This window comes from Plectropomus leopardus, chromosome 1 (assembly GCF_008729295.1).
Source record: "Plectropomus leopardus isolate mb chromosome 1, YSFRI_Pleo_2.0, whole genome shotgun sequence".
Lineage (NCBI taxonomy): Eukaryota > Metazoa > Chordata > Actinopteri > Perciformes > Serranidae > Plectropomus > Plectropomus leopardus.
In genome coordinates, this window is record NC_056463.1 from 2785808 (window position 1) to 2811226 (window position 25419).

At 40.6% G+C, this 25419-nt stretch overlaps 1 protein-coding gene across 1 annotated transcript in view; it reads left to right on the forward strand.

Annotated features, from left to right (window-relative positions):
- LOC121943726 (plakophilin-3-like) overlaps positions 1-25419 on the forward strand; it is a 67115-nt gene that overhangs the window by 25701 nt on the left and 15995 nt on the right. The window contains exons 3-9 of the mRNA XM_042487328.1: positions 16173-16261; positions 18941-19560; positions 20681-20804; positions 20994-21198; positions 21352-21511; positions 22487-22595; positions 23771-23935. Coding sequence (XP_042343262.1) covers positions 16173-16261; positions 18941-19560; positions 20681-20804; positions 20994-21198; positions 21352-21511; positions 22487-22595; positions 23771-23935 — 1472 coding nt within the window. The remainder of the gene's footprint in view (positions 1-16172; positions 16262-18940; positions 19561-20680; positions 20805-20993; positions 21199-21351; positions 21512-22486; positions 22596-23770; positions 23936-25419) is intronic.

Sequence of the window (25419 nt, forward strand, 5' to 3'; positions counted from 1 at the left end):
CATATACATGCTCAGACACATAAATGAGTTACTCTAAAAACCTGATCATAAACGGGCTATTAATGTCCATGTAAACACACTCTACCACATGAAGGTGGAATAATTACTTTGACGAAAGCAAACGTTTGCATCTTGATCTGACAGTATTGTGTAGTTTCAGCTTTTCTTCCTTTCATATCTCAGTATCAGCGTACATTAGCTTATACAGTTTCTGGGGAATCGTAACAGCTACATATTTGTATGATTTTTTTGTGTGCTGCTTTTATTGTAGAGGGACTTAAATCCTTTAAAAATTTAGTGATTTTGCCTGATTTCTTTCAAAAACATGAGGAGAAGGCAATGAGCAAAAAAAGAAGAAAATCACACAAAAAATAGCAAGAAATCGGTAAAAATTACAAGAAAATTGCGTAAAAAAGTAGTTAAAGAAAGAAAGAGTGCTTAAAAATTGTAATTTTTATCTGTAAATCTGTAATTATGATAATTCTACTAAATAGTTTTGGCTGGCTATTTTCCTTTCGTTTTTTAAAATTATTTTCTAAATCGACTAATTTCTTGCAATTTGTTTAACATTCCTTACTTCTTGCCTTTTTTTCTCCATGTTTTTTTTTTTTTTAATTTATCAAATTTATCTCAGGGTTCAAAGGTTAAAATGCTTGTGAAAGACGTCTGAAAGCAGATCAGGAAAAGTGATGTTGCTTCTGGTCTCAAAGGGTTAACGTGTCTGTGTGCTCAATCAGAGGTTTACTGGGGTGTTGTTCATTGTGGTGTTGTAATATTGTTGCTATGTAGAAGTTGAATTATTTGGTCAAAAATATCGATATTTGATTTTCAGCGTATTACTAAGCCGCCGATCCTCACTTTCATGTTTACATTCTTACCCTTTTTGCCTTTTCTCCTCACCTTTAACACTTCAGTTTTTGTAAATATGTCACGAAACATGACATAACACTTTTTCTAAGAGCCGTCGTGCTTCTGCAGTTTAATATGACGTTCAGCAGGTATCGCTTTCAGGTCGGTTTGTGCGCCATTTTTCTTTCTCTGACCACAGTAATCGGAGCGGTAACCGTATCCCTATACGTTGCGGTCGTACTCCACTTCCCAAATGTAACTGTACACCATCTGAACACAGAGAGGGCTTTCAGGTTTTGGCTCCAGAGGGGGGAGGATTTTGGGATTATGACTCAGTTAGTGTTCGGTAAATATAACCATTAAAGAGTTGCTCATGCTTACTGTGATAGATATGACACACCACTGTGATAAAGAAAGTAAAAAAAGCCATTTTCAGTTTCACAAAGTTTGCAAAAACTACCCTGATGAGATCATCATGACTTATCTTCACTTAGGCGTGAAACTTTTGACTGAATGCCTGCGTGACAAAGTGAAAGTGTGACAGAGGTGGTCATTCAGGAGGCAAAGGGGTCTCTTTATTGTTACCCTGTAAAAGCGTTCGGACAGGCCTTCAAAATAAAGCCCACGAGATGTCGTCTTACTGCAGCCCCCCCACAGCCTTCTCACTACTGCTCTTACGTCCTGTTCCTACCAAGCGGTCCAGTTCAGTTCACTTTGGTTTAGCACCTCAGACTGTATGTAAAGATGGACAACGTGCCCCCACTTACCCCCGCTATGCTTAAGTGAAGCTAAGGCCCGTTTCACGCGTCACCTGTGCGTGACTGTAGCCTCGCCTGACTGCAGCGTGTTTCATGCTTGTTTCAAGCGTTGTTGCACAGTGCAGCTGCGTCACGGCCCGCAGATATTAGTACTTTATTTCCACATTTACGAGCACAAATTCCACTTGTTTCTGAAGTCGTGCAAGCTCCGGCACTGCCGACAACACAGTCCTGTAAATGTTTCAAAATAAAATGCCTTGTATGAGCAACTGATTGGATTCTGTCCCCAGAGACGCTGTCAGAGGGCTTTTGTTTTGAAAGGGAAGCAGGGAAGTTGGAGTAAAACAGACGTCTTTGTATTTCCTCTTCTCTGTGACAGAGACTTTTAAACTGCAGTAAAAAGTGGTCCAGAGTCGCTCGTCACACGTTAAAAATCGGCGAGCCGCCGTTTCTGTAGATGCGCTGCAGCTGAGACTCAGGCGGGCAGCGTGCACGCTCTAACTTGAGCGCCGAAATAAAGAATAACGTGCTCTGCGCTCCTGACACGCTGCTGGTACGCTGTGTGAAATGGACCTTTAACATCCCAGATACGGGCGTTGCCATCTTGCGCTGGTGACGTCATTCGGAGCCGGAGTCTGAGCATTAGCAATATCCGCTGTGAGGGAGTTCTCGCCAAAACACAGGACATACTGAATTTAGGAAAGCTGCACACAAAACTGAGCATAAAAGTACCGAACTTTCTCACAGCACTGGTATACAGTCAGGTGCAGTCCCACGATGAACTTTTTCTCATTCATTTTTTGTATTTAGAATATCTTGCTTTTGTGGTCACTTGCGTCGATATTAGAGGCTTGTTTTAGTGCTGTGTTCGGCTATTTTGTGCTCCGACTGCAGCTGTAACACATTCTGGAGGCGACGCAGTGAGAGAGCTGCAGCATCTCTGTGTTAAAACATGCACATACTTGTTATTGTGGTCCAGTTCATCCCGAGGCTATTCAGAGGATTACTGTCACAGGACCGGAGTGGAGACAACTCAGGTTATTACTGGATGATTACTGTGTCAGTTTGCTTTGTAGACCCATGAATTTGAACCATTTCACAGTTATTTGATATGACACGACAAATTAATAATAAATATCTGCAGATATGTTAGAAAAATCTTGCGTATTTGTGCACAGATTTGTATTCTTGCGCTGTGAGAGCCACTCTGAGTGTGGCACTTCCTGCTCATTTCCTGTTTTTACCGTCTCTATGGAAACTTTAATTATGACTTCACAGTTTCCAGTCAGGATTGTTTGGAGTTATCACAGTTCACATGCTGAACCACAACTGTTGCATGACCTAAAAGTGAGCACGCTTACGTGCACAAAATAAACCATTTTTTGCCCTTATTCCAAAAAAAGATGATATTCTTAACAGTTCACATGGCTGATGACAATCAATATTCAGCTAATATTCCTGTTTACATGCAGCCGTGCGCGCTCTGATTAATGTGTCCGAATGTGTCGTTTATCACGTAGAGATGTGAAAAAGTGGAACATTTGGAGTAGCTTGTGCCAGTTTGCTTCTTTGCATCAAAAAAAGGATTTTTTTGTCGACATTTGTCGACTTGTTTGACAGCATGAACTCAGCCTCCCACTTTCATTCCTTCAACCTCCTTCTTGAAAAGGTCCATTTTGCAATATTTGTGCAAATCCAAAAAAACGTCAATATTCAAGTCCTTCAGGACTTTTGGAAGTAGGTGTGATTCTCCTTCCAACCAGAAATGTGGGCTTTTCCTCTGAGCATGCATCTCTACCCCCGCTGCCTTGTAAAAAGTCGTATATTTGGTTTGTGCACGACGTATCCATGACAACACAAAGAGCTGACCATAAACAGACCAGAGGCCGTGTGTTTCAAACTGATAAAAACCCCAGCTGAGACACATGTTTATTGGAAAATGCTAAAAAGGCCTCATTTTCGATATTTTAAGGGAATATTCTGTCCACATTAAGTGCTCAGATCCAGTTCATGGTCACGTCTTGACGTGCAGGTTTATAATGGTGGCCACTGGCCAGTCATACTGGGAGGTTTTGATGATCCAAATCCGTCTCATCCCAGGCTGAACTATGACCCCTCATTAGTCTTTTCAAAAATGAAATACAGGAAGAGGAAGGAAGACTCCCTTCTGCTTTCGACTGCTGCTCCTTCTCCTGTCTGATAAGACAGCACCCCAGTTTGACCCAGCAGGGAGTCAGGATGATGTTTGAAGGCTGCAGCTGTGAACGCTGATCTCCTTTCATTGCTAAAATGACTAACTTCATATTTCCAAGCCAACAAAGATCACCTTTCATAAGAAATTTCCATTGCCCACATAATCAGTTTTAGGTGGAAAGTCAGCGGTGAAGCAACAAGTACTTTACACGGATGCAAAACCAGAGAATTACAAAATTGTACACTTAGGCATAATTTGCTTTTTAACATTTACCACATAGTTTAAAACAGTCGATAATCCAACAGAGAACATAACTGGGCACTTGACATTGTGAGCATGGGGGCATCCCCACATAGCAGCACCTCCAGCTGAGAGCATTAAACACCACTTTAATTAAATCCAGAAACTGACCTGAAAATGTAGAACAATGATCGACAGCAGCACCAACCAAAAATGTTGTATGTTAAGCATTAATCCAAAATTAAATAATGATTTCTATGAAACTCTGTAACATTAAAACACACTTTTTCCCTGTTCAGTGGAGCTCTATACGAAAGCTCTTGGAGCAAATTAAGAAATCACATGTGATACAGGCAAACAGATGGTGGAGTGATGGCGTATTCATCGCACTGGTTCCTTCATCAGAAACCTTCTGGGATTTTTGAATGGGATTTTCGATTAGCGCCAAAATAAGCTCTCTGACTAACATAAGTTTATGATACGTACATGCTTTGTTCAGCATGATGATCTTCACAGATGAACACCACTTTTGTGTGTTTTGAAGCATAAATGAAATTGTCAGAAGTAAAAAGCTATTGTTGGGCTACACACGAACTACATCGTGGTCACGCAACTTAAACTTCACCACTACAAACACTGTAAAAACACGTTCAAACACAATCGAAAACTATCGTAAACAGATAAATCTACAAGTTCGAGTGCGGCTCTGTAAAGCTGTAAAGGCGATGATCGGGTTTAATGAGTTTAACGACAAACACAGTAGTCCCATTTAGCCACGTGTTAGCAACCACCTTTTTAAGACGAGTAAAACCTTAAAAGTTCAAAAATCGTGTTAAATGGACGCATTTTATGTCGCAGAACAAAACGTGTAAGTATCTTTAGCCTGTGTTAACCATGGACCTTATTTAAGGCATTTTACCGAAAACCCATCCAAAAACCCAGAGACGCGGGAACCGGAAGTGCTAAAAGGCTAACGGACATTCACGTTTTAGGACTCGTAACTTCACCTCTCTATGAAGAAAGATCTTCACCAGTTTGACAACACGTGCGTTAAATTTGTGATGATTTATCCTAGCTGGAAACCGTCATCAATGTTGAATTTAGGTTGTGACATTTGGAGACCAAAATTCGATGTCAGGACGTCTTATGCCAACATTAGTTTGAGGTATAATACTGATGTAAAGTAACCAAACTCCAACATTTTCCAAACATTTCATGCCACCGTAATCTTGACGTAGAATAAAAACCTTTATTAGTGAGGTATGGAGAACAAAACCCATCATCTGCAAAATGTCCGAACATCCACAAAACAAAATTCTAACATTGACATTTAAAATTTCATCAACCTGATTTTTATTCTAACCAAAATTTTACATCTGTCCGACATAACAGTCCAACGTGTTTCTGACAACATTTTGACGTCCAATGCCAGTTGGGATGTGTTTTCTGAATTTACAGTGTTTTGCACTCCCAGGGCCTCCGTAGTTCTCCCCACTTGCCCCAAATGACTCGTCGCCTGCAAAAAACCATGCGGATACTTTTTGGGTATTAAAGGACAATACCAGTGTGTTTGCAAGTTTGAGCTTCCTAATTACAAATTGTGTAACTCATTTTAGAAAGCATGCAATAAACATTTAGATGTATTTTTACTCCACTCTGGACAGCCAGAGGTTGCTGTTCATTTCTGGGATTAATTTAAAAGGCTGCTCCACATTTTTTCACAGCAACCGTTTCGACAGAAGTAATTGCAACACTGACTTAACACAAAACTTATGGCACATTTTGAGCTTCAGTTTTCTGCTGATCCATTCACACAGTGCAGATGTGAAAGAAAACCATTGAATGTTTAGAATTAAGAAAAAAGACAAACTAAAATTAAGATGTTTTTGCTTAGAAGGTGATATACTGCATGTATCTAAACAGTACACAGTTGTAAAGAGTGTAGGCTTTTGTGTGCTTGTTTTTGCTTTGCGTACTTATTGCACTGTGATAAAAAAATGATTTGACTTTACAACACAGCAGCACCATCATGTAAAGTATATTTAATTTATGGTAAATTGGCTAATTCTTGCAAAAAACAAAAAAAAAGTTAGGTAAGAAAAATTTATGGTGGCTTTTATTTTCAAATAGCCTAAATAAGTGAAAGTCATGAGTTAAAGTCAGTGCATAAACTGTTGTTGACCTGGTTTGGATTTTGTTTTGTGTGACATTTAAAGTTGAACTGAATGAGCCAAAGAGGTTTGGCAAACCGGGTGAAGTTCACACTTTGTGGTCTGAATTCAGTCGGGTCTGGATGCAGTCCAGCTACACTGGGAATGAAAGCAAAGGAAACCGATGGAGAGCCGGCGCTGCAAAATAACGCAAACTTAGACGGAAATAAGCGCAGTGTGAAGGGACGCTCGCGTGGATGAGCGGGGTTGAACAGGGGTGCGACTCTAACCGTTAAAAAGTAACGCAGAAGACCCGTTGAAGCAGAAACGCTGATGTCTGGCTCTGCACAGCCGTCCTGCTGTGAGCTCATCGACCACCTTGTGTGTGGAACATTCCTCTCCAATCTCCTTTTCACAGCATGTTATCAGAGTCTATTTTAGAGCGGCCTGTGCCTCGGCCACCGGGGTCAGGCCCGCTGTCGTTCTGCGCGGCTGATATTTTCACCGCGAAGAAGGTCAAACATCAGAGAAAAATAGATTCACTTAGATTTGATGACATTTGACAGTTGAGAGAATATTTTTTCTCAGTTGCAGCACTTTAGTAGATGAAACTGGGATAGCTGTCCATGTTGAAGCAGGTTGTATGTTAAATTTGGGGAGTTTGTTAAAATAGAGTATGAATGTATATATTCAAGCCCAACCGAAATGGGATTTTTGAGACAGATACTGATTTTATAGTGGAAAATTCACTGATTACCGACACGGCGACCGATATAGTGATATATAATTTTTGAGCTTGAATGAAAAAAGATCATTTCTATGTGGATTGTGCTCTGATTTTGCACCAATATGCAAAAGTACTCAGACAGCTGCTTTCTGAAACAATATTTAACAATTTACTTTTTTAACATTACACACAAACAAAAATAAAGAATAAATAAAACTGAAATAAATGCCGATCGTTCAAAGCATCAATACTGTTTGGTCTTTGCTGACCATTTAAATAAAGAATAAATACTGTAAAATAAATAGTTAAATAAACATCAGTCCTGTTCAGTATCAGTCAATTGCTGAACATTTCTAAACCACCCGAGCATCGTTTTCTGCATTATATGGTCTGTAATAAACGTTTTCTTATCAGCGCATATTGGAAAAAAATACACGCTGATGCTGATATGCTCAGATATGTCCGTGAAAGGCTCATATCGGCCGATAATATTGGTTGACCGATATATTGGTCTGGCTTTAATACATAAAGGGGCAGGAATAAATGAGTGTGTACTTGTTCCTTCTTCCAAATGTGATATTTAAGTGTCAGTGGCTTCAGTCTTTGTTTATTGATGTGTAGGTTTTGTAATGGCTTTCTTTATGTTTTTGTTTTTTGCTCATTGCACTTGGATGTAAGGCTGCTTTTATTGTGTTTTTCTTTCTTTCTTTCTTTTTTTTTTTCAAAATTAAATTTCAAAGATAGATTCTATTGTCCTGAGACTTAGAATAGATACTGGCTCTATTGTCCAAACCTCAGAGCCCTGTCTTTTAACCTCGACTTTTCCTGTAACCGTGTCCAAGTCAGGAGTTTTCATTTCACTACTTGAGGTCATTAAAACTACCGAGTCTGAAAGGTTGTGAGAAAATCCTTATCCACATCTGTTGCGGGGGAGCGGTTAGATTTATAATTCATAATAATTATAAGCAGAGGGCATAATGACACGAGCAAGGCGTGTAACCATCCGAACTACCAAGGTCAAACTTTCAATCCTTTCAGGAGTCAGTTCTGCTCACCGTCCCCCCCAGTTTTTTTAATTAAGGTACGTGTGAGGAGAGGAGATGGAGGTCGACTCTGACATTTCTAGCGTTCACTTGACATGGCCGAGGTACGAGTTAGAGGGATAGTTTGGATTTTTTCAAGAGGCGCTGTAGGAGGGTCTTATCTAGAGCTGCTTTTACACAGAGATCACGCTATAGAGCCACAACGAAGTCCCCCCGACGTACCACCCCTGCTCTTTTACACAGAACCAAACGATGGCGGCAGCATCCCGCGATCGAAGGAGGCGTGACGTTTAACACACAAGTATCCGCCTCAAGCGTGACATATGATATAATGCGTGAGGAGCATTTTCTAAATAATAACAAAGGCATAACCTGTCGATAAAAACCATTAACCGTCTCTGTTATGTGACAGCTGATCTCTTCCTCTGCTCGGAGGGTAAGGAGCTCCCGAAACTCATTTTTTTTCCGAGGTTACGGACATTTACGGCCACCTTTCTTCTTCTGTCAATTAGCCGCTATGCTAACAGCGGCTTTTTAAATTTCCCGTGATGGATTGCTTGCATGAACATGTCGTTAAAATGTCACAGTGGGTCAAAATATCTCCCCTGAAAAGCCCCAGACATGCGCTGTGAACTCTGAAAGGTAAATTTAATTTAGATCGATTGCCTTGAACAATGGAATTTAACAACTATTAGTCTTAAATTATGTTTACTTTATATATAAATGTTAAATCTACTTGAAATTTAGTCATATTTACTTAATTTTGGGAAGTTTTTGCAACTTAAATATGACAAGTTTAATTAAACCAATCTTTCTAAGTTTTGGCAACTTCACTAAACCAAGTTTACTGTGCTGTATATAGCTGTACTCTGCTGGTCGCAAACCAGTCAGTCATATTTGTATTTTCCTTACAATGTAAACAAAACAGAACTCGCAGATCTCCGAACTTCATCATTGGAAAAATCCTCTTTGTCATGATCAGGTTAAGTCAGACTAACTTGGTTTATTGAAGTTGCTGACGCTTAAAAAAGAACAAGGTATTTGAACTTGTTATTTTTAAGTTGCAACAACTTTAAGAACAAAATAAGTTAATACAGCTAAATGTTGAGAAAACTGAACACTTAGATATAAACTAAATAAAAAATATATATATATTTGCTTTACTTTTTAAAGGCAATCAGTTTCCAAGATTACTTTAAGTAAGATAAACTTTTACAGTCTGGTATCTTGTAAACTGTCGCACAAATTGCAGAAAATTCTTCAGATTCACTGCAGATTCATGCACCCCAGAGGATAAACCTTTTCCAATTTGGCTTTTTTGTTCTACACTCAGGTCAGACCATTAAAGCGACAGTTTAACATTTTGGGAAATACGCTCATTCACTTTCTTACCGACAGTTGGATGAGAGGGTTTGGACCACTTTCATGTCGGTACACTCATTATAAAGCCGCAGCCTGCAGCCTAAGTGGCCACAAAAGTTCCCGTGTTGCATATCACTCTATTTTCATCGTATGACCTTCTGTCAGTGCAAGCCTTCACAACCTTTTAACCTCAATGACAGTCCAAATGTTGTGTATTTCATCCCACACTCTTGCATTGACGGGTACTCGCAGAGGGTTCCTGTATGTGGAATCTAGACTTGTGTTGGAGACAAATGTCTCGGAAGACAGATTGTTTTTGGATATCATAGGACAAGGACTCTAAGTGAGATGAGTTTGCGACGAAGGCTGTATTGAGAAAACATGGTGTTGAGAAAGGTTTGGCGGGGTGACCCAATAATGGCTCGTGGTGATCGAGAGGTCGTGCACACATTCCATACGCTATAAATACATAAATCACCGAGACGCTTCTTATTTTGCAGAAGCCAAAGAGAAAACAGTCTCATCTGGGTTTAATCACAGTCATAAGACTTTGAGAGAGCTGGAGTTGATTAAAAACATACGGGAACTCGGAAAGCAACACTCCCATATTGTGGATTTCTTCCTCTGGCATGTGAGTGTTTTTGTTCACACAGAAATGATGTAAGGAAATATTTTACTTCTAACCATCTGACTGTCGTAGTTACATGCCTCTCACTTTAGGAAAGTTGAGATATAAAGTTGATATGTGATTCACAGACCGTCAGTGAAGAGATAAGAGATATATGTGGGGTAGAGTGGAGATTTCACCGAAACCCTGATAAGTGTGTGTATTTGTTAGGTCATGGGATCAAGGGAAGGGGAGTCGCAGCACATGAACTGGAGACACTCCCGCTCTCCTGGATCATGATAGCTCAGAAACATACATAGAAACGCTTGTGTAATGCTTCTGATGACCAATATTGTTTTTTCAGGGCTCATACTGATACCGATTATTAGTCGTTATTTGGAACCGATATGCAGTTACAACAAAAATGAAAAACTTTCTGTCAATATTTAAAATTTGGAATATAACAAACTCCAGCACTAAACTTTCTTTAAATGCCTTTAGTAAATGTTTAATAAAACTGAAACGTTCAACATCAAATACAGCTTTTTCTTAAGGCCACATTCGAACGCAGCGTTAAAAACCCCCCAAAGACTCTTAAAAACATTAAAAGGTGAGAAAAGCAATATTGTTTTGTTCACGTGAAGTGATAGAAATAGTCAAGAATTTTAAAAGCTGGCCATTCAGGTGTGAAGTGGTTGTGAATGTTGTGTTGTCGGGTTTTAAAAAGTTACAGAAATGGTCAGACACAGCCTCCTGTAATACACCATCGGAAAGCTGCGGGGTTTCCAAAGCGATTTGTCCCCTCGATAAGCTGTTCTGACAGGGTGTACTGTCAGTTTACAGGTCCGCTGGGGAGGATTTGGTGGCATCGAGCTATGAGGTTGTGCTTTCAACCACCTGAAACTTCTCCTGTGTGTCAAACGTGTACAAGAACCACGTTGGCTGTCTACGACAGTCAGTCAACCTCATAGTTTTACTGCAGCGGCTGTCCAGAGGGGCTTTAGTTGTTCCAGCTGCTGTTATTGATCATTAACTCGTCAGGTTAGTCAGTGATGAAGGCTCAAAGATGAACCTATAGAAACCAACGCAAGCAACATGAAGACGAGAGCTGTTTATAAGACGAAGTATTAGGCGCCCCGCCCCCCTTTAAGGTCAAGTTAATTTTATTTTCTTTATAGCGGCAGATCACAACAGAAGTCATTTAAAAATACCTCTCCTATAGAACAGGTCTATACCTCGTCCTTTTATTAAACAAACTAAATAGCCTGCATGTCATTTCTGTCTCTACATGGTCGCACGTTTACAAATCAAACAAAACCAGCAGACAGCGATCGCGCATTGGAAAAATATGTTGCGCCAAAGAACCGCCTCCCATCAAAGAAACGCACAAACACCATAAGTGTCGGTGTTATTAGTATTATCATTATCATATTTATTTTCAAAGTTCGGCTCCCACAGTCTGCTTAGAAAAATTTTGGCCCCTGGACCAATGTCGTTGATGACCCCTGAGCACCCAAACAGGCGCGGGGTCGAGCTATTCCTGCTCCGACCTGTCTGGGATTTTAGATAAGCAGCAGTACGTCGTTGTCACGCCGTGCCATGCTGGCTTCACTTCTGTCAGTGGCAGCGTGGAGAGCTGTTTCACTTCATACCGACACTAAAAAAGTCACTTTGTGAAAAATCTTTGAGTAGCTTTGAGACGCCATGAACGGACTTTAAACCATGTTGTATTAATAATTACTCAAGCTGCTGAATGAGATGGAGATAAGGTTAAAAACCAGGAGAACATTCCTTTAAGTATTGATGCATTCAATCTGATAAAATGAAGAATTTGTGCAAATAACTGGATCATAGCAGCTGATAAAGAGACCTTATATGTTTAGGCTTTATTGGGTTTATCTTCATTTATTGTGGTTCTGCTGCTGTATACTAAGACATGTAGGTAAAACATTGTTGGTTATATGGTGTGTGTGTCGTCCTCATTGTGGTGGTCGTGTGTGAGCATACCTCCCCTGACCCCTGAACTGGTGATGCAGATGTTGAGGCATGCAGGCCAGGACCCCTCCCAGCAGCATCGCCTCCCTCCTTCCTTCCGTCCTACATCTGTTGTTTTCCTCCAAGACATAACTCGAGGCAGCGCTCCCCGTCCTGTCTCTGTCGCGGCTCGCTGTAATGTTTTACAGTGTAACGTGCTCTCCAGTCTGAGAGTTTAAACACAATACGAGGTTTTCTTGGCATTCATAAATTTGCTGCTTCTCTGGCTGCTCTGGGTGTCTCAGATTCTTGGATCGACAAGAAGGAAATGTGAAGTGATTAAACCGTTTTATCAATATGTTGGATAAAAGGATTAAATAAGAAAGTTTTTTCTTTGGAGTAAAGTGCAGAAGTCTCAATGGGCTGCAGAGCTTCATGCTATCTTTGGAGAAGCTGAAGTTCATTTATAGAAATAATCCGCTGTGCTGTGTCAGAACAATAAGAGAAACGTTACTTTCTGGATTTGAAGAAAAATTGTTAAATGACCTCTTGTTAAAAGCCAAATTAGAGACACATATTTAGGTCGAGCATAATTATGTTACTGAATTTTATGTTAAAGGAAACTTGACAAGAAGTCAGAGATCTTTAGTTGACGAGTTCAGAACAGAAAATCTTCCTTTGGCTCTTGAAGTCGGCAGATTTAAAACCATCTCAGAGGAAAACAGACTGTGTGAACTTTGTGATTTAGGAGAGGTCGAGAATGAATCTCTTTTTCTTTCATATTGTCCCTTCTATGATGAATTAAGATCACCTTTGATGAATGAAATGTATGTTCACAATCCTTAAAATGTTTTGGAGCACTGATGACGACAGGATTAAATTACTTTTTACTCTTAATGTTTACAAGTTAGCCACTTTGTTGCTGAAGCCTGGTAGAAACATCAGGATGGTTTGTTTTGCTAATATTTTATTGTCAACTGTCAGCTTTGGTTTCTGGTCTCTTTGTATTAATGGTGGTGTCTTGTAAGCCTGTCTGTGCTGGGCATGTTGTTTATGCATGACACAATAATAAAATTAAATCAATCAATCAATCATAAACACAAGTGGTTAGGTTGTGCAATCTACACAAAGCGTCCTCAACCACGTCTTCATGTTTGTGTACATTTTTCCCATCTGTGAGGTGAAGTGAATCCATCTGTCCAACACACACAAAGACCTCTAATGCAGAGACTATGCTGTGGATGCTTTTGATGAGTGCCAGTAATGTAATGTCAGCATGCTAACATACGGTCTTCATTTGTTTCCTTGGGTCAGTCTTACATTTTGCAGAGTCTTCAGGGCCTTGACCTGATTCAGTGTGTAAACACTGTAAATAGTTTGTGTTGCTTGTTGTTTTACGAATTTGGCTTGTGTATGCGACACTGTGTCTTCCTGGAGCCAATGAGTTACGGGAATGGCATGCTCTTAAATTAACTGCTGAAAAGCCAGCTGTCACTCATCTTCGTGGGTTAATCAGCCGGTGCTACAACGGTAATATGCCCATTAGAGCTGGGCAATTAATCGAAAAATAATTAAAACTGACATACAGAACCTCTAAGCGACGAAATCTTTCCTATGTCTTTTATGTCGGTTATTTTAAAATTCTGTTAATCCTTTCCTAAATGGGGTTGCCAACTCCCACGCATCTGCCATGTGTCTCAAGCTTTTCAGTCTCTTGTCTCATGGCACCGAGGAAAATCTCACGCCAAAACAGTGCAACAGCAGACACGTTAAACAATCTTGAAATGAAGTGAACGACTTTCACTCTAGAATACAGCCGAGTTTTTGACGGCCGAGTCGTATGTGCTGTCACGGCGTCTCATTATCGTGGATCAAACAGCTGATGGTCCGACAGCAGCACAGAGAGACAAACAAACAGAGCGGAGCTTTTCCCCACAGCACCAAAGTGTCTCAGTGAACAAACAGACAAATATTCAGAGGTGGAAAGTGACTTCTTTAGACTTCTACAGACTACTTTGTGTTAGTTTAGTCAGACAGGATGCATCGCTTCCTGTCTCATCCAGCCGCTCGCGCTGAGCTCTCATTATTATAACCAGGGGCAGATGTTGTGATTTGGGGGCCTGGGGCCACAGGTGCATTACGTTATTTTCAACCTTTCTCTAACTGGGAATGTTATAGGAGAAGTAGGCTTACTCACAACAATTTTTCTAAAGTAAAACGATTAAACGCACACAGCAGAAGTGCAAGTCTGAGTCTTGCAGTCAGGAGAGGTTGGCCTATTATCAGCACTATGTAATTAAATATATACCTGAAGTTTGTTTAAGACGGAGCTTCTATTATCTCATATTGTTGCATAGTTTAATAGATAATATTGCATCATATGTTTATTACTCTCCAACCCACCATGGTCACATGAAACAGTGTCAGTGAACAATCAAAGCATAAAACAAGCCTAGCAACGGACTTGGCAAAGTTAGCAGAAGGATACACGCGTGACTGCACGCGGCTTCCAAACCAGGTGTTAACAAAGGGTATATAAGGCCAGGGTTTGGAAAAAAATACCATCCCACAGGGAAAATCCCACTGGTCCGTGCCTTTATGTACCTGGAGATAGTTTCGATAAAGAATGTATGGCTACATTGTTCTCTGGGCAAAGAGGTTTCAAAAATCATTTATTCCGCCTCTGCACAGATGCTTTGTAGATTAACTGTGGGGTGTGACGCGTAAGCTGCTGTGTCTTAAAAATACCTTCCCTTAACCTTTGTTTTGTTCTACTGACACATCTGTATCCGCCACACACACACACACACACACACAAACCCATGCTCACACTAACAACTAAAATCCCATCTCCTCTTTTCCACACACAAATGTGCCACGCTAACTTATTAATTTAAGATTTCACAGATGCTTTAGCCTCTGACTGTCTAAAGTCTTGGTTACATGCAGGGTTCCCACAGATCCTTAAAAAGTATTAAAAGGCCTTGAATTCATCTAACAATAAGACCTTAAATAGTATAAAAATGACTTAAATTAATCTTTCCAAAGTCTCTTAAGAATGCTCAGACATGGTAGGATTTTATTAATTTTTTTTTTATGTTGCGTCACATCTCAACATCTCAAAATAATCGGTAACATCAGTTTTTTTGTTTAATAATTTAATAAATTTCTCTTCTTAAACTCGTCATGATGGGAATCCAAGCAGTTGAATCTCACGTGCAGAGTGAAAAACACAAAATTGCCAAGATAATCAGATAGAAGTGCCAGATATTTCCCTCCTCATCAAAGATACTTTTATGATAATGTAATATATTTATTGTCTTCCATGTGTTTCATTTGTTGTTTTTTTAATTGTATTTTTTCCCAACATTTGACGCAAATACATTTGATGCAAACTTTTTCACTGGAAAGATGTCTTCAAGAGGTCTTCAATATCGGTTATCAGAAAATTTGTCTTAAAATTAGTTCCAAGTGGCATTAAAAAAGTCTTAGATCTAATTTGGCCAAATACTTTTGGCCCTAAAAGAAAAACAAGGAAATGATTAACATTTCCATTCAGGATATGATTATTAAACCCAGAGGGACAATTTGTTGTGCCGTCAGCAGTCTCATACACACATTAATGTCCAAAATACTGTTTAAACTTGGATTTTGAATTTGTTTGTCCAGTCCTGAAAACTGACCCTTGATCATCATTGAACCACATCACTTCCAGTGTTTGGATAACCGATCTTTCTCTGCAGTCCACTCCGTGGTTCGATTAAATGGGTTTTAATGTGATTTGTCAGTCTGCAGTATATTCAGCTGATATTCCAAAAGTGTTAACCCTAAACTAACCTTCTATTTCTATCGTGAAGTTTTAGATCAACTTTGAGACATCATAGTGAGACATGGACATCATTGTGCTCTTGACACTGAAACAGCTAAGCTTCCTGTTTCTTTTACCAATGACTGTTGATTTCCTTTATTCTTATTCCAGTGTTGTTTCTTTCAGTTGTCAGTCTGGTTGAACCATTGAAAAAATAATCACCTTAACACCATTAAAGGTTTAGTCGAGTGTCTCTCGATGAATCATTTTTCATCTGTACTCTCTTATCCATCATAAGGCGGGTTTCAGTTACAGATTTGTGCAAAACTATTTTCAAAATGTCAATAAAACGCAATTGCAAGATGATTGTGTTTCCACTGAGTGATGCCACGCGACTTCTCCTCTTGCGATAACATTTCAAGAGTCAGGCTAATATTTTGTGTTTCTTCTCTTTGTCCAGATTACAGCTATCCTGAGGCAAAGACCTTCTCCCACACCCTCGGTTTCAGTTCCAGATCCATGATAAACACACCCAGCCGCATCATGTCTGTAAGTACCGCCTGCCAGAGCTGTGCTGCACTATAAGACATCAGGTCAGTGCAAAATCACTGCAGGTCTGCGGTTTCATGTAGCAGTTTAGATCAAAGATTGGAAACTTCTCCCCTTAAATGATTGTTTGTATAACAATTACTCACAGCGTGTTACCTTGAATTCATACAGAAAACTTTTCGCCGGCCTCCATGGTGAACAGAGCAGGCAAATTTTCTTCTTTTTGCTCGTAAACAACAGAAAATTTCCATCTTAAATCTGTTTACAAACTCTCACATGACTCTCGCAGTGTAATCCAAGTCTCATTTATCCAGTCAAACAAATGCGTTTCGCTGTGACGTTACAATATAAAGCGCCTCTGCCTACGAGTAGCGAGCTTGAACTCGCCTTTAAGCTCCACTCGAGCAGAGGTCAAACACGTGTGTGCTTAGTATGCATGTTACTCGGCTGTGCATGAGCCTGTTTATACTGACGTCATTTAAAGCATAACATTATATTATAATGCATGTTTTTGGGAAGTATTGCACATACAGCTGGATGAATGAGACTTAGATCATACTGCATGAGTTGTGTGAGTTTGTAAACGCATGTTTTGTGAGAGTTTTGCGGTTGCTAAACGTGGTCGCTGTTCATCGTGGAGCCGTGTGAGAAAAGCAAACTTTTTTTTCTTCACAAAAGGGGAGCCTCCTGGTGCGTGGATCTCTATCTCTTCACATTTTGGTTAACCTTGGATCCAGCACCCACTACAGGATGTGCATTTCTTATTTTTGAATCTCTTTGCAGTGAAAAAAAGAGGCCAAACGCGTCTGTGTTACCCAAAGTAAAGTGTTGATCCTCAGCCCGTGACAAAGTTTTGTTTGTTTTTCGTTGATGGCCTGACGTGACCTCAGTGTCCTCAGTTGTAGCCCGTGAGTGAGATATGTGAGCAGCTATTTCTGACAGCGAAATCTCACAGAAAGACACACCCAAGATAAAAAGATGAAAACAAATGTTGCAGTGATTAACCGTCTACCGTAAACAGTTAACAGAGTGAGTGCAGGCGTCCCGACGGTTTCCTCTGCAATGACACTCTCAGGTTTAGATAATCTAGATAGACTGATGGCTTTTGTACGATAAATCTGTCCAAGATGTCATGTTTCCTGCCCTTTTTATCGCACAGATCTCTCCGTGTTCCAAGATGTCAAAAACCAGCAAAACTATGAAAATGAAACTAACATTGTAATATATTAGAATTGCACATTAACCCTTTTAAACCTGAACAAATGTGCTTGATTTCTTTGAAAAACATGGGAAGAAGGAAATGTGCAATTTAACAAGAAGTTAACAGTAAAAAGTACTATAAAAGCTCCCTTTTTATGATAATTTTCAAGTACTTCTCTCTCTCTCTCTCTCTCTTTGGAAAGTCATTTCTCTTGTCATCTTTTCCTAATTTCTTGCATTTTACGGGACATTTCTTGCCTGATTGTTAAAGGTTCAAATACTTACGAAAGTGGTCTGAACGCACCACAACAAAGCTTGATGTCTATCCAGGCTTCTGAGCCACAGATGTCTAAAATCGGACTTTTTCTCCCAAAGAGTAGCACAGTTGATTCATGTCTGGAAACCTGTGAGTCATGCGCACACATACACACACACACACACACACACACACACACACAGATACACACTGGAAAGCAGTGACCCAGTGTTGTGTGTGAGTTTCCTCTCTGGTCTAATTGTCTTTCACTGCTGACCGAATTCAGAACAATGTAAAGACAAAAAGAAAATATAAACAGGACGTTTGTCTGCTGCTTTCAACTGGCAAGTGGAACAATGCAGAGGCAGCGGTGAGCTTCCTGCAGCGTACAGTAGCGAGCCTTTTATGAAGGAGGGCAGGAAGAGCATTTGTTTTGCTGTACGGGATTTTTTTTCTAGCCTCAAGCACTCCGTACATTTACATGATGTTAAAAAAAGTCGAATAATGGTGTTGGTCCAACTAAAACTGGACTTTTAAATTACGTGTGAACATGTTGGTCCGACTGATGTTATATTTCTGCGGTTGGGAGTCAGTTTACTCTGTCATGTAAACGTCTCAATCTGACCTGAGGTGGCCGAGGTGTTGTGCTGACGCTCCATTGTCCCTACGCCGGGGTTTCAACCAGAAGTTGATCAGAATAAATTTGTAGAACAAAGACGAAAAAAAAAGAAGATGAAAGTGTCAACATGGGGAGTGCTGCAGCTTGCAACCTGTTTGCAGCTTGTTAACTTGTCTGTTATGTGCAGAGAAGGTCAACAGGAAGAAGGTCCAACAGCAACTAGCTGTAAGAGGGCATAGCAATGGCTACTTGGCGGAGTTGGACGCGCTTTAATAAATGGATTCCCCCTCAGTGCTTGTATACTGGGACGGGGACAGCAGTCCAATTAAATGGCCTAGTGGAGCTACGACTGTAGCGCCACCTAACTCCGACTATTGCATGTAAAAATGTTGAGAAAATAAACACTACTGTGGTACTTTTTGTGGTACTTTTTTCTCCTTGCGTGCACTCTCAGAGCTTCTCTGTAACTAGTTTTAGTGCTATTTAGGATATTATATTAAAATTTGCATTTTTATACAAAATTTCTAAAACACAGGTATTCGTCTGTCCTTGCTGCTGTGTGTCTGCTAACTTTTTATTTCTCCACTCACCGCCCGCTCTGCAGGTGCCTACGGCCCCTCTGCGCTCCTCTGGTTTCTCCTCTCGCTCCGCTGTGGAAACCAGTTCCAGGGTGAGCCACAGAGGACCCAGCGTGGTCCACAGCAGTTTCCAGTCCTCCCAGACCCACAGCCGAAGCAAACGCTCAAAGTCACTCTGCCAGGCAGACCAGGAGGCCGTTCCTCTCACTGTGGTGGTCCCTCCAGAGACCGCCCCCTGCTCGATCACTGTGCCTCCCCCCGGCACCCTGAGGCGCAGCCTCAGCGGGACGCTGGCTCCTGACAGGGGCTACTGGCAGGAGGAGGAGCCACCGTGTCAGTACACCTACAAAGGCCCCTCCCACCGCACCATCAGCCGCATCACCAACCGACAGCAGCATTACCAGCAGCAGAGCTCCGCCTTCGGACAGGAGGGCTGGGCGGGGACCCTCAGGGCGGTCCCCATAGCAGGGGACGGCTGGGGGACACAGTGGCAGCAGCATGTGTCCAGAGCCAACCATACGCTGGGGACAGGGCAGCACCAAGCCTCCCTCCACCGGGCCGCCTCGCTCCGCAGTTTGAGGAGCGTCGGGAAAGGAGTGGATGTGTTGGATGGAGCGTCGATACACAGCAATGACCCGCTGGAGAAGTGAGAAAAATTATTCATCCATTTAACTCGGTAAAACATGTGGACCACCAACTGCCTCGGATCAGCTGAATTTGTGGCCCTGTCAGAAATATAAAGTACTTGCAAAGCGTATTTTTCCACATAAGACTGTTAGCAGTAAGAGGTGGCGAAAGGCTGGAGGACTGCCATTATTTAGCAGATTGTATGTTATCTCATGAATTAGTGTCCCTAACGGTTAGACTAGGTCAAGGAAAAGCAGCTCATACAGATCCAGACCCTAAAGACTGTATTGCGTACATGATTGTGGCAAACAGAGAGAACACTGGTTGTCGTAGATAGATTCACTTAGTCGATGTGTGCAAACAAAACCCAAATTTCAGCTCAACAATCAGCTCAGCGTATTTGAACTGTGATTATGCCGTTAGTACCTTTTTAGCTGAAACACATCCTTTTTTGTTTTGCGCACGTTAAATAATAAGTTCTGTGAGTGCCAGTGAGATGGGTGTTTCAGGTTGAGGAAAAGAATAACGGTTGGGTGTGGTCATGTTATGAACTTAACACAAAGTTACATATTTAATGTAAATTTTAGGTAGGTTTGGTTTAGGAAAAGACAAGTTACTTCATGTAAAGTTACATAATTTAGTTTAAGAAGAGTTAAAGTCATTTATGACACAATTATGGTTGAGCATCATCACGTTACATATTTAATCAAATTTGTCAACGTATCAAAAAATAAGTCAAAGTTGACTTGGTTTCACACAGGACACAAACATCAGTCTCTTGGGGGAAAGTCCTGCGTCTGTTTGACACATCCACCCCCTCAACCAGGGTACATGTGAACATTTCAGGAGCACAGCCTGAGTGTGACATCACTGTTACTGTGCAACACAAAGTGTTACAATTTATTTAATTTGTTTTTTTCAGATTTCTTCACGGATAAAATGATGAATTGATAAATGGAAATAATGGATAATTAACGGAAACAGATTTATCAGTAATGAAAATCATGAGTAATTGCTTTCGTATTGTGATTTGCTTCTTGGCTTCTTGTCATAGCCACTGTTAATATGTAGCTTAATGTGTGTGTGTGTGTGTGTGTGTGTGTGTGTGTGTGTGTGTGTGTGTGTGTGTGTGTGTGTAGTTTGCAGAGTCTGGACATGCCTACAGCTGTCAGATATCTGTCTGAGTCAGACACCGCCTTGCAGATTCTGGGAGCTTCATACATTCAACATCAGTGTTACCATAGCAACGATGCTAAAAACCAGGTAACACACAAAGCTGTTTTTGTTATATTTTTCTTATTTCCTGTGTGAATTTTCCATATTTCTTTCATTTTATTTGGTTTATCTGCACGTCTTTGTGTGTGTGTGTGCGTGTGTGTGTGTGTGTGTGTGTGTATGTGTGTATATATTCACCGTGTGTGCTGTTTTTAATCCCCTCTCTCTCTCTCTCAGGTCCGCGCTCTGCATGGCGTTCCTGCTCTCGTTGAGCTTTTCTCCAGCGACAACCAAGACGTGCAGCGTTATGCCACAGGCGCCACACGTAACCTGATCTACGAGAATGCTGAAAACAAGGTGGCGCTCATCGATGCCGGTGGAGTGATGCGGCTCGTCGGCATCCTGAGCAAACACGACGAGGAGCTCCGAAAGACCATCACAGGTAATAACGAGCTTCGCTTTATGAGCTTATATCCGTGTCCATGCATTGATATTAAGGTGTCGTTGCTAATTAATCTTTGTTATTTATGTATTAATGGTTTGGATAAGTCAGTTATTTAGACAGCAGACTAAACCCTGTTTGTCGTGGCTGCAGGTGTCCTGTGGAATCTGTCCTCCAGAGACAACCTGAAGGAGAAACTGTCCAAAGAAGCTTTATCAGAGCTGACTGAGAAAGTACTGGTTCCTCTGTGCAGCAGCTTCCCACTGAGCCCGTCTGAGCGAGACATCTTCTACAACACCAGCGGCTGCCTCAGGTGACCCAGCATGCTCAGCACAGTAACCTGTGCCTAAAATGAGAAGAAAAAAGAAGGCAGTGAGCAACAAAAGAAGAAATTACCCAAAAATTAACAAGATATTATTACAAAAATACAAGAAAATTACCTGAAAATTGGACAAAGAAAAATATAAAAACAATAAATTAAAACAGTTATGTTACATAATTGTAGCTGTAACTATGATAATTTTCTATAAATATAGTTTTTCCGTATTCCACCCCTCATCCACAACATGGAAATATTTAGACAACACTGAGTTACACTTTCTCTCTCACTTGGTTTTCCAGCGTTGACTCCCTGCAACAAGTCGCAAAAATTTGAGCCTGTTTCTGGCAAAATAACCACTTTTGATGGACGTAATGTGACGGTTCACAATTGCCTCATCTGGTTACATTGCAGATGGGGCAACTTAAACATCAGGCCCAAAAACATGGAAAAATACGGTCCAGGTTTAAAAAATGCCAAAGTTACCCTTTCAGATTAAGGGCAGCACTTTGTTGTTTGTACTGTAAAACAAAACAGCAACATAATTTATTGAACCAGTCTGTTATTCATGAAAGCACATCACTCACAGGTACATTTGAATAGATTTACACTGACTTTACAGAGCGCTGCTTTAATGCAGAAAACTTTTAAGTGCTGCTGTTGGATCTTCAAATCGTAATTCTTCATTTTGGTTGCATGGAACTTAAGTAAGTTTCAGGTTGCACCTTGTAAAGCGTGTGTCCGAGTCTCTGAGGAATTTCTTGACAGAAAAACATGTAAGCTCCTTCCAGAGTGATGAGGGTGCTACTGAAGGGTTTCAACAGAGCTTCATAAATTTTGCACTTAAAATCACTCAAAGGTAGATTTCAGTGAGACAGATTTACTGCACGCTCTGATAGCCTGACCTGGTTTTAAATGTTTCTTTGTGTGTGTGTGTGTGTGTGTGTGTGTGTGTGTGTGTGTGTGTAGGAACTTGAGTTCAGTGAATGAGAGGACGAGACAGAAGATGAGAGACATGCGAGGCCTGGTGGACTCCCTGGTGTCCTACATTCAACAGGAGGACCGGGCAGATGACAAGGTAAGTCTGACCTGACCTGTAATGTCCTGCGACGTTTTTATACACAATCACAGGTCATAACAGCCGTGGCACACCACACTGGCAGCCACCCGCAGCAATGAGCTCTGAACATCAAAGCCAGAGATAAAAAGCCCAAAAAGCCGAGATTACATAGAATGAAAGACTCCGCAGCATCGTATGACATTTAACAACGTGTTCAAGTGAAAGGATGAGGCCTGTGTTTTTCTATATTTTTCTTATGGTCAACAAAAACCATGACTCAAGACCAAAACCAACACAGTGTTTAAGTCACTGCTCTCAGTTCTCTCTGACTTCTCTTCCTCGTCCGTGCAGCGATGCCCAAATCACAGTTTGTTTGGCCCCGAGCAACTTAGCAAAAACTGTCCTGCAAATGGCAAGAAATTAGTAGGTTTGGAAATTTAAAAACAAACAAAAAGCTCAGGTCCCAAAACTATTTTTATAATTACCATTATTATATATTTGAAAGTATTTTTCTTGTTTCCTTGTTTTTTTTATTATTATTATTTTATTTTTTTTATGGTAATTTTATGGTAATTTTCCCTTATATATTTTGCAATTTTTTTAGTCAGTTCTTCTGAAATTGCTCATTGCATTTTCCCCCTATTTTTAAAAGAAGCCAATTTGCTCACTTTTCAAAGGGTTAAAACACTGCAGTTAGAAACATTATTCGGTGGTGTTACTTCAGCTGGCAGCTACACTGGAATTTCACTAAATTGGGAATGTTAGCTTCTTACTCAATCTTTGTCTCATACTTTCGCAGCTCGTTGTGAGTTACAGGGACCCGCATGACTGTTTTCACAGGCTGCTCTGCTTATGTTCCTCTTCACTGTGGTTTGGCACAAAGCGTTTGGTTCGGAGCACAGAGCAAAATGACTTTGCAGACACTCGGATAAATCTTTAACTAACTGGCAGATGATTGATAAACATGCTGCTTCCATTAGACATCATCATTAACCCTCCCTGGGTCTGATTGGACGAACACACCACGAGGGTGTCCTCAATACAACGAGATTAAATCCAGATGTCCAAATATGTTGCTTACTGTCATTTTTTGTCAATATTAAATTACTGATTTCAGTATAAATCATCCAGTGTAGCCCTCCTCTTGTTAAACCTCCACGTGCCTCCTCTCTCTGTTTTTGTTTGTGTTTTAGGGTTTGGAGAATTGTTTGTGTGTGATGAGGAATCTGTCGTACCAGCTGTACACGGAGCTTCCTCCCTCCGTCCGTCTGCGTCTGGAGGGCCAAACGAGAGCTTCCGCCTCCAGGGAGAGTGACGCCATCGGCTGCTTTACTCTGTACAACAAAAAAAACAATGAGGTAAAAATCACACTCGAGGAATTACACACCACAGACACGCCTCTGAGTTAGCACTGATGTCGCTCTGTGTCTGCAAGATGAGTCAAAAGACAACAGTTTGGTAACATGCTCTGCAAACTGTGACAGATTTAAAAGGTCAGTGTTGTTTTTAAAGCTTGTTCCGTTTCCCTTAGTGACCCAAAAGTCTTTTAATACTGCTTTAAAATTCTTTAATAGCCAAATATAAGGTCTTAAAGCTTAAGTTTATTGGAATTAATATAACTAGAAATTTTAACTGAAATTATCAGAATGGTTATATTCAAGCAAGCACGAAAGCAAAATTTATTTAAATAGCACCTTTCACAGACACCAGCCGCAAAGTGCCTCAAAAACAAAATAAACTGAACAAACAAATCAAAATAAAAGCCCAGATGAAATATGCAGTGAGAGCCGGTTAAAACACAGGATTAAAACATAAAAGCCGTAATGCCTCCCAAACGCCTGTCTCAGCAGGAAGGTTTTTAGCTGCTTTTTTAAAGACTCCACAGAGTCCGGTGATGTCAAACTGTAGCTGGGAGATTATTCTGAAGGTTAGGTGCTGCCAACCCGAAGGAGCGAAGGAGCGATCTCTCAGGGGCTTGAAATGCATCCGAGGAACGTTTAAAAAACCTTGGAGGAGGAAATAAAAGCTTGGCTTGTTGTCCTAGTCTTGAGAACTCGATATCTTAAGAAAATTTCATTGGAATTTCTTCAGATTTGGCACCAACTTTTACTTTGACTCAAGGATGAACTGATCACATTTTGGTGGTCAACAGTCAAATTTAAAGGTCAAGGTGACCTTGTCTCTGTCGTTTTTGTGAACTCGATATCTCAAGAATACCTAATAAGGGAATTCCTTCTAATTTGGCCCAAACATTCACTTGCACTCGAAGATGAACTGATTAGATTTGGGGGACAAAAGTTAAAGTTTAAGGTCAAGGTGACCTCATCTGTTTAATTTTTGTGAATTCGATATCTCATGAAAACTGTTTGGGAATTTCTTCAAATTTGGCACAAACATTCAGTGGCACTCAAAGAACTGATTAGATTTTGGTGGTCATAAGTCAAAGATCAAGGTCAAGGTGACTTTGTCGGTCTCATTCTTGTGAACTCGATATCTCAAGAACACTTTGAAGGAATTTCTTCAAATCTGGCACAAACGTCCGCTTGGACTCAAGGATGCACTGATTACTGTAGATTTGGTGGTCAAAGGTCACTGTGACCTTGCATCCATCTCATTCTTGTGAGAGCAATATCTCAAGAACGCTATAGGGTAATTTTCGCAAATTCGGTTTTGAGTCAAGGATGAACTGATTAGATTTTGGTTGACAAAGGTCAAGGTTGCTGTGTTACAAAACAGGTTTTTGGTCATAACTCTGATTCATAGGCTAATTATGTATTTATTTATTTATTTATTTATTTATTTATTTACATCCAGAAGGTCAAATGTCAGTTTCACTGTGACA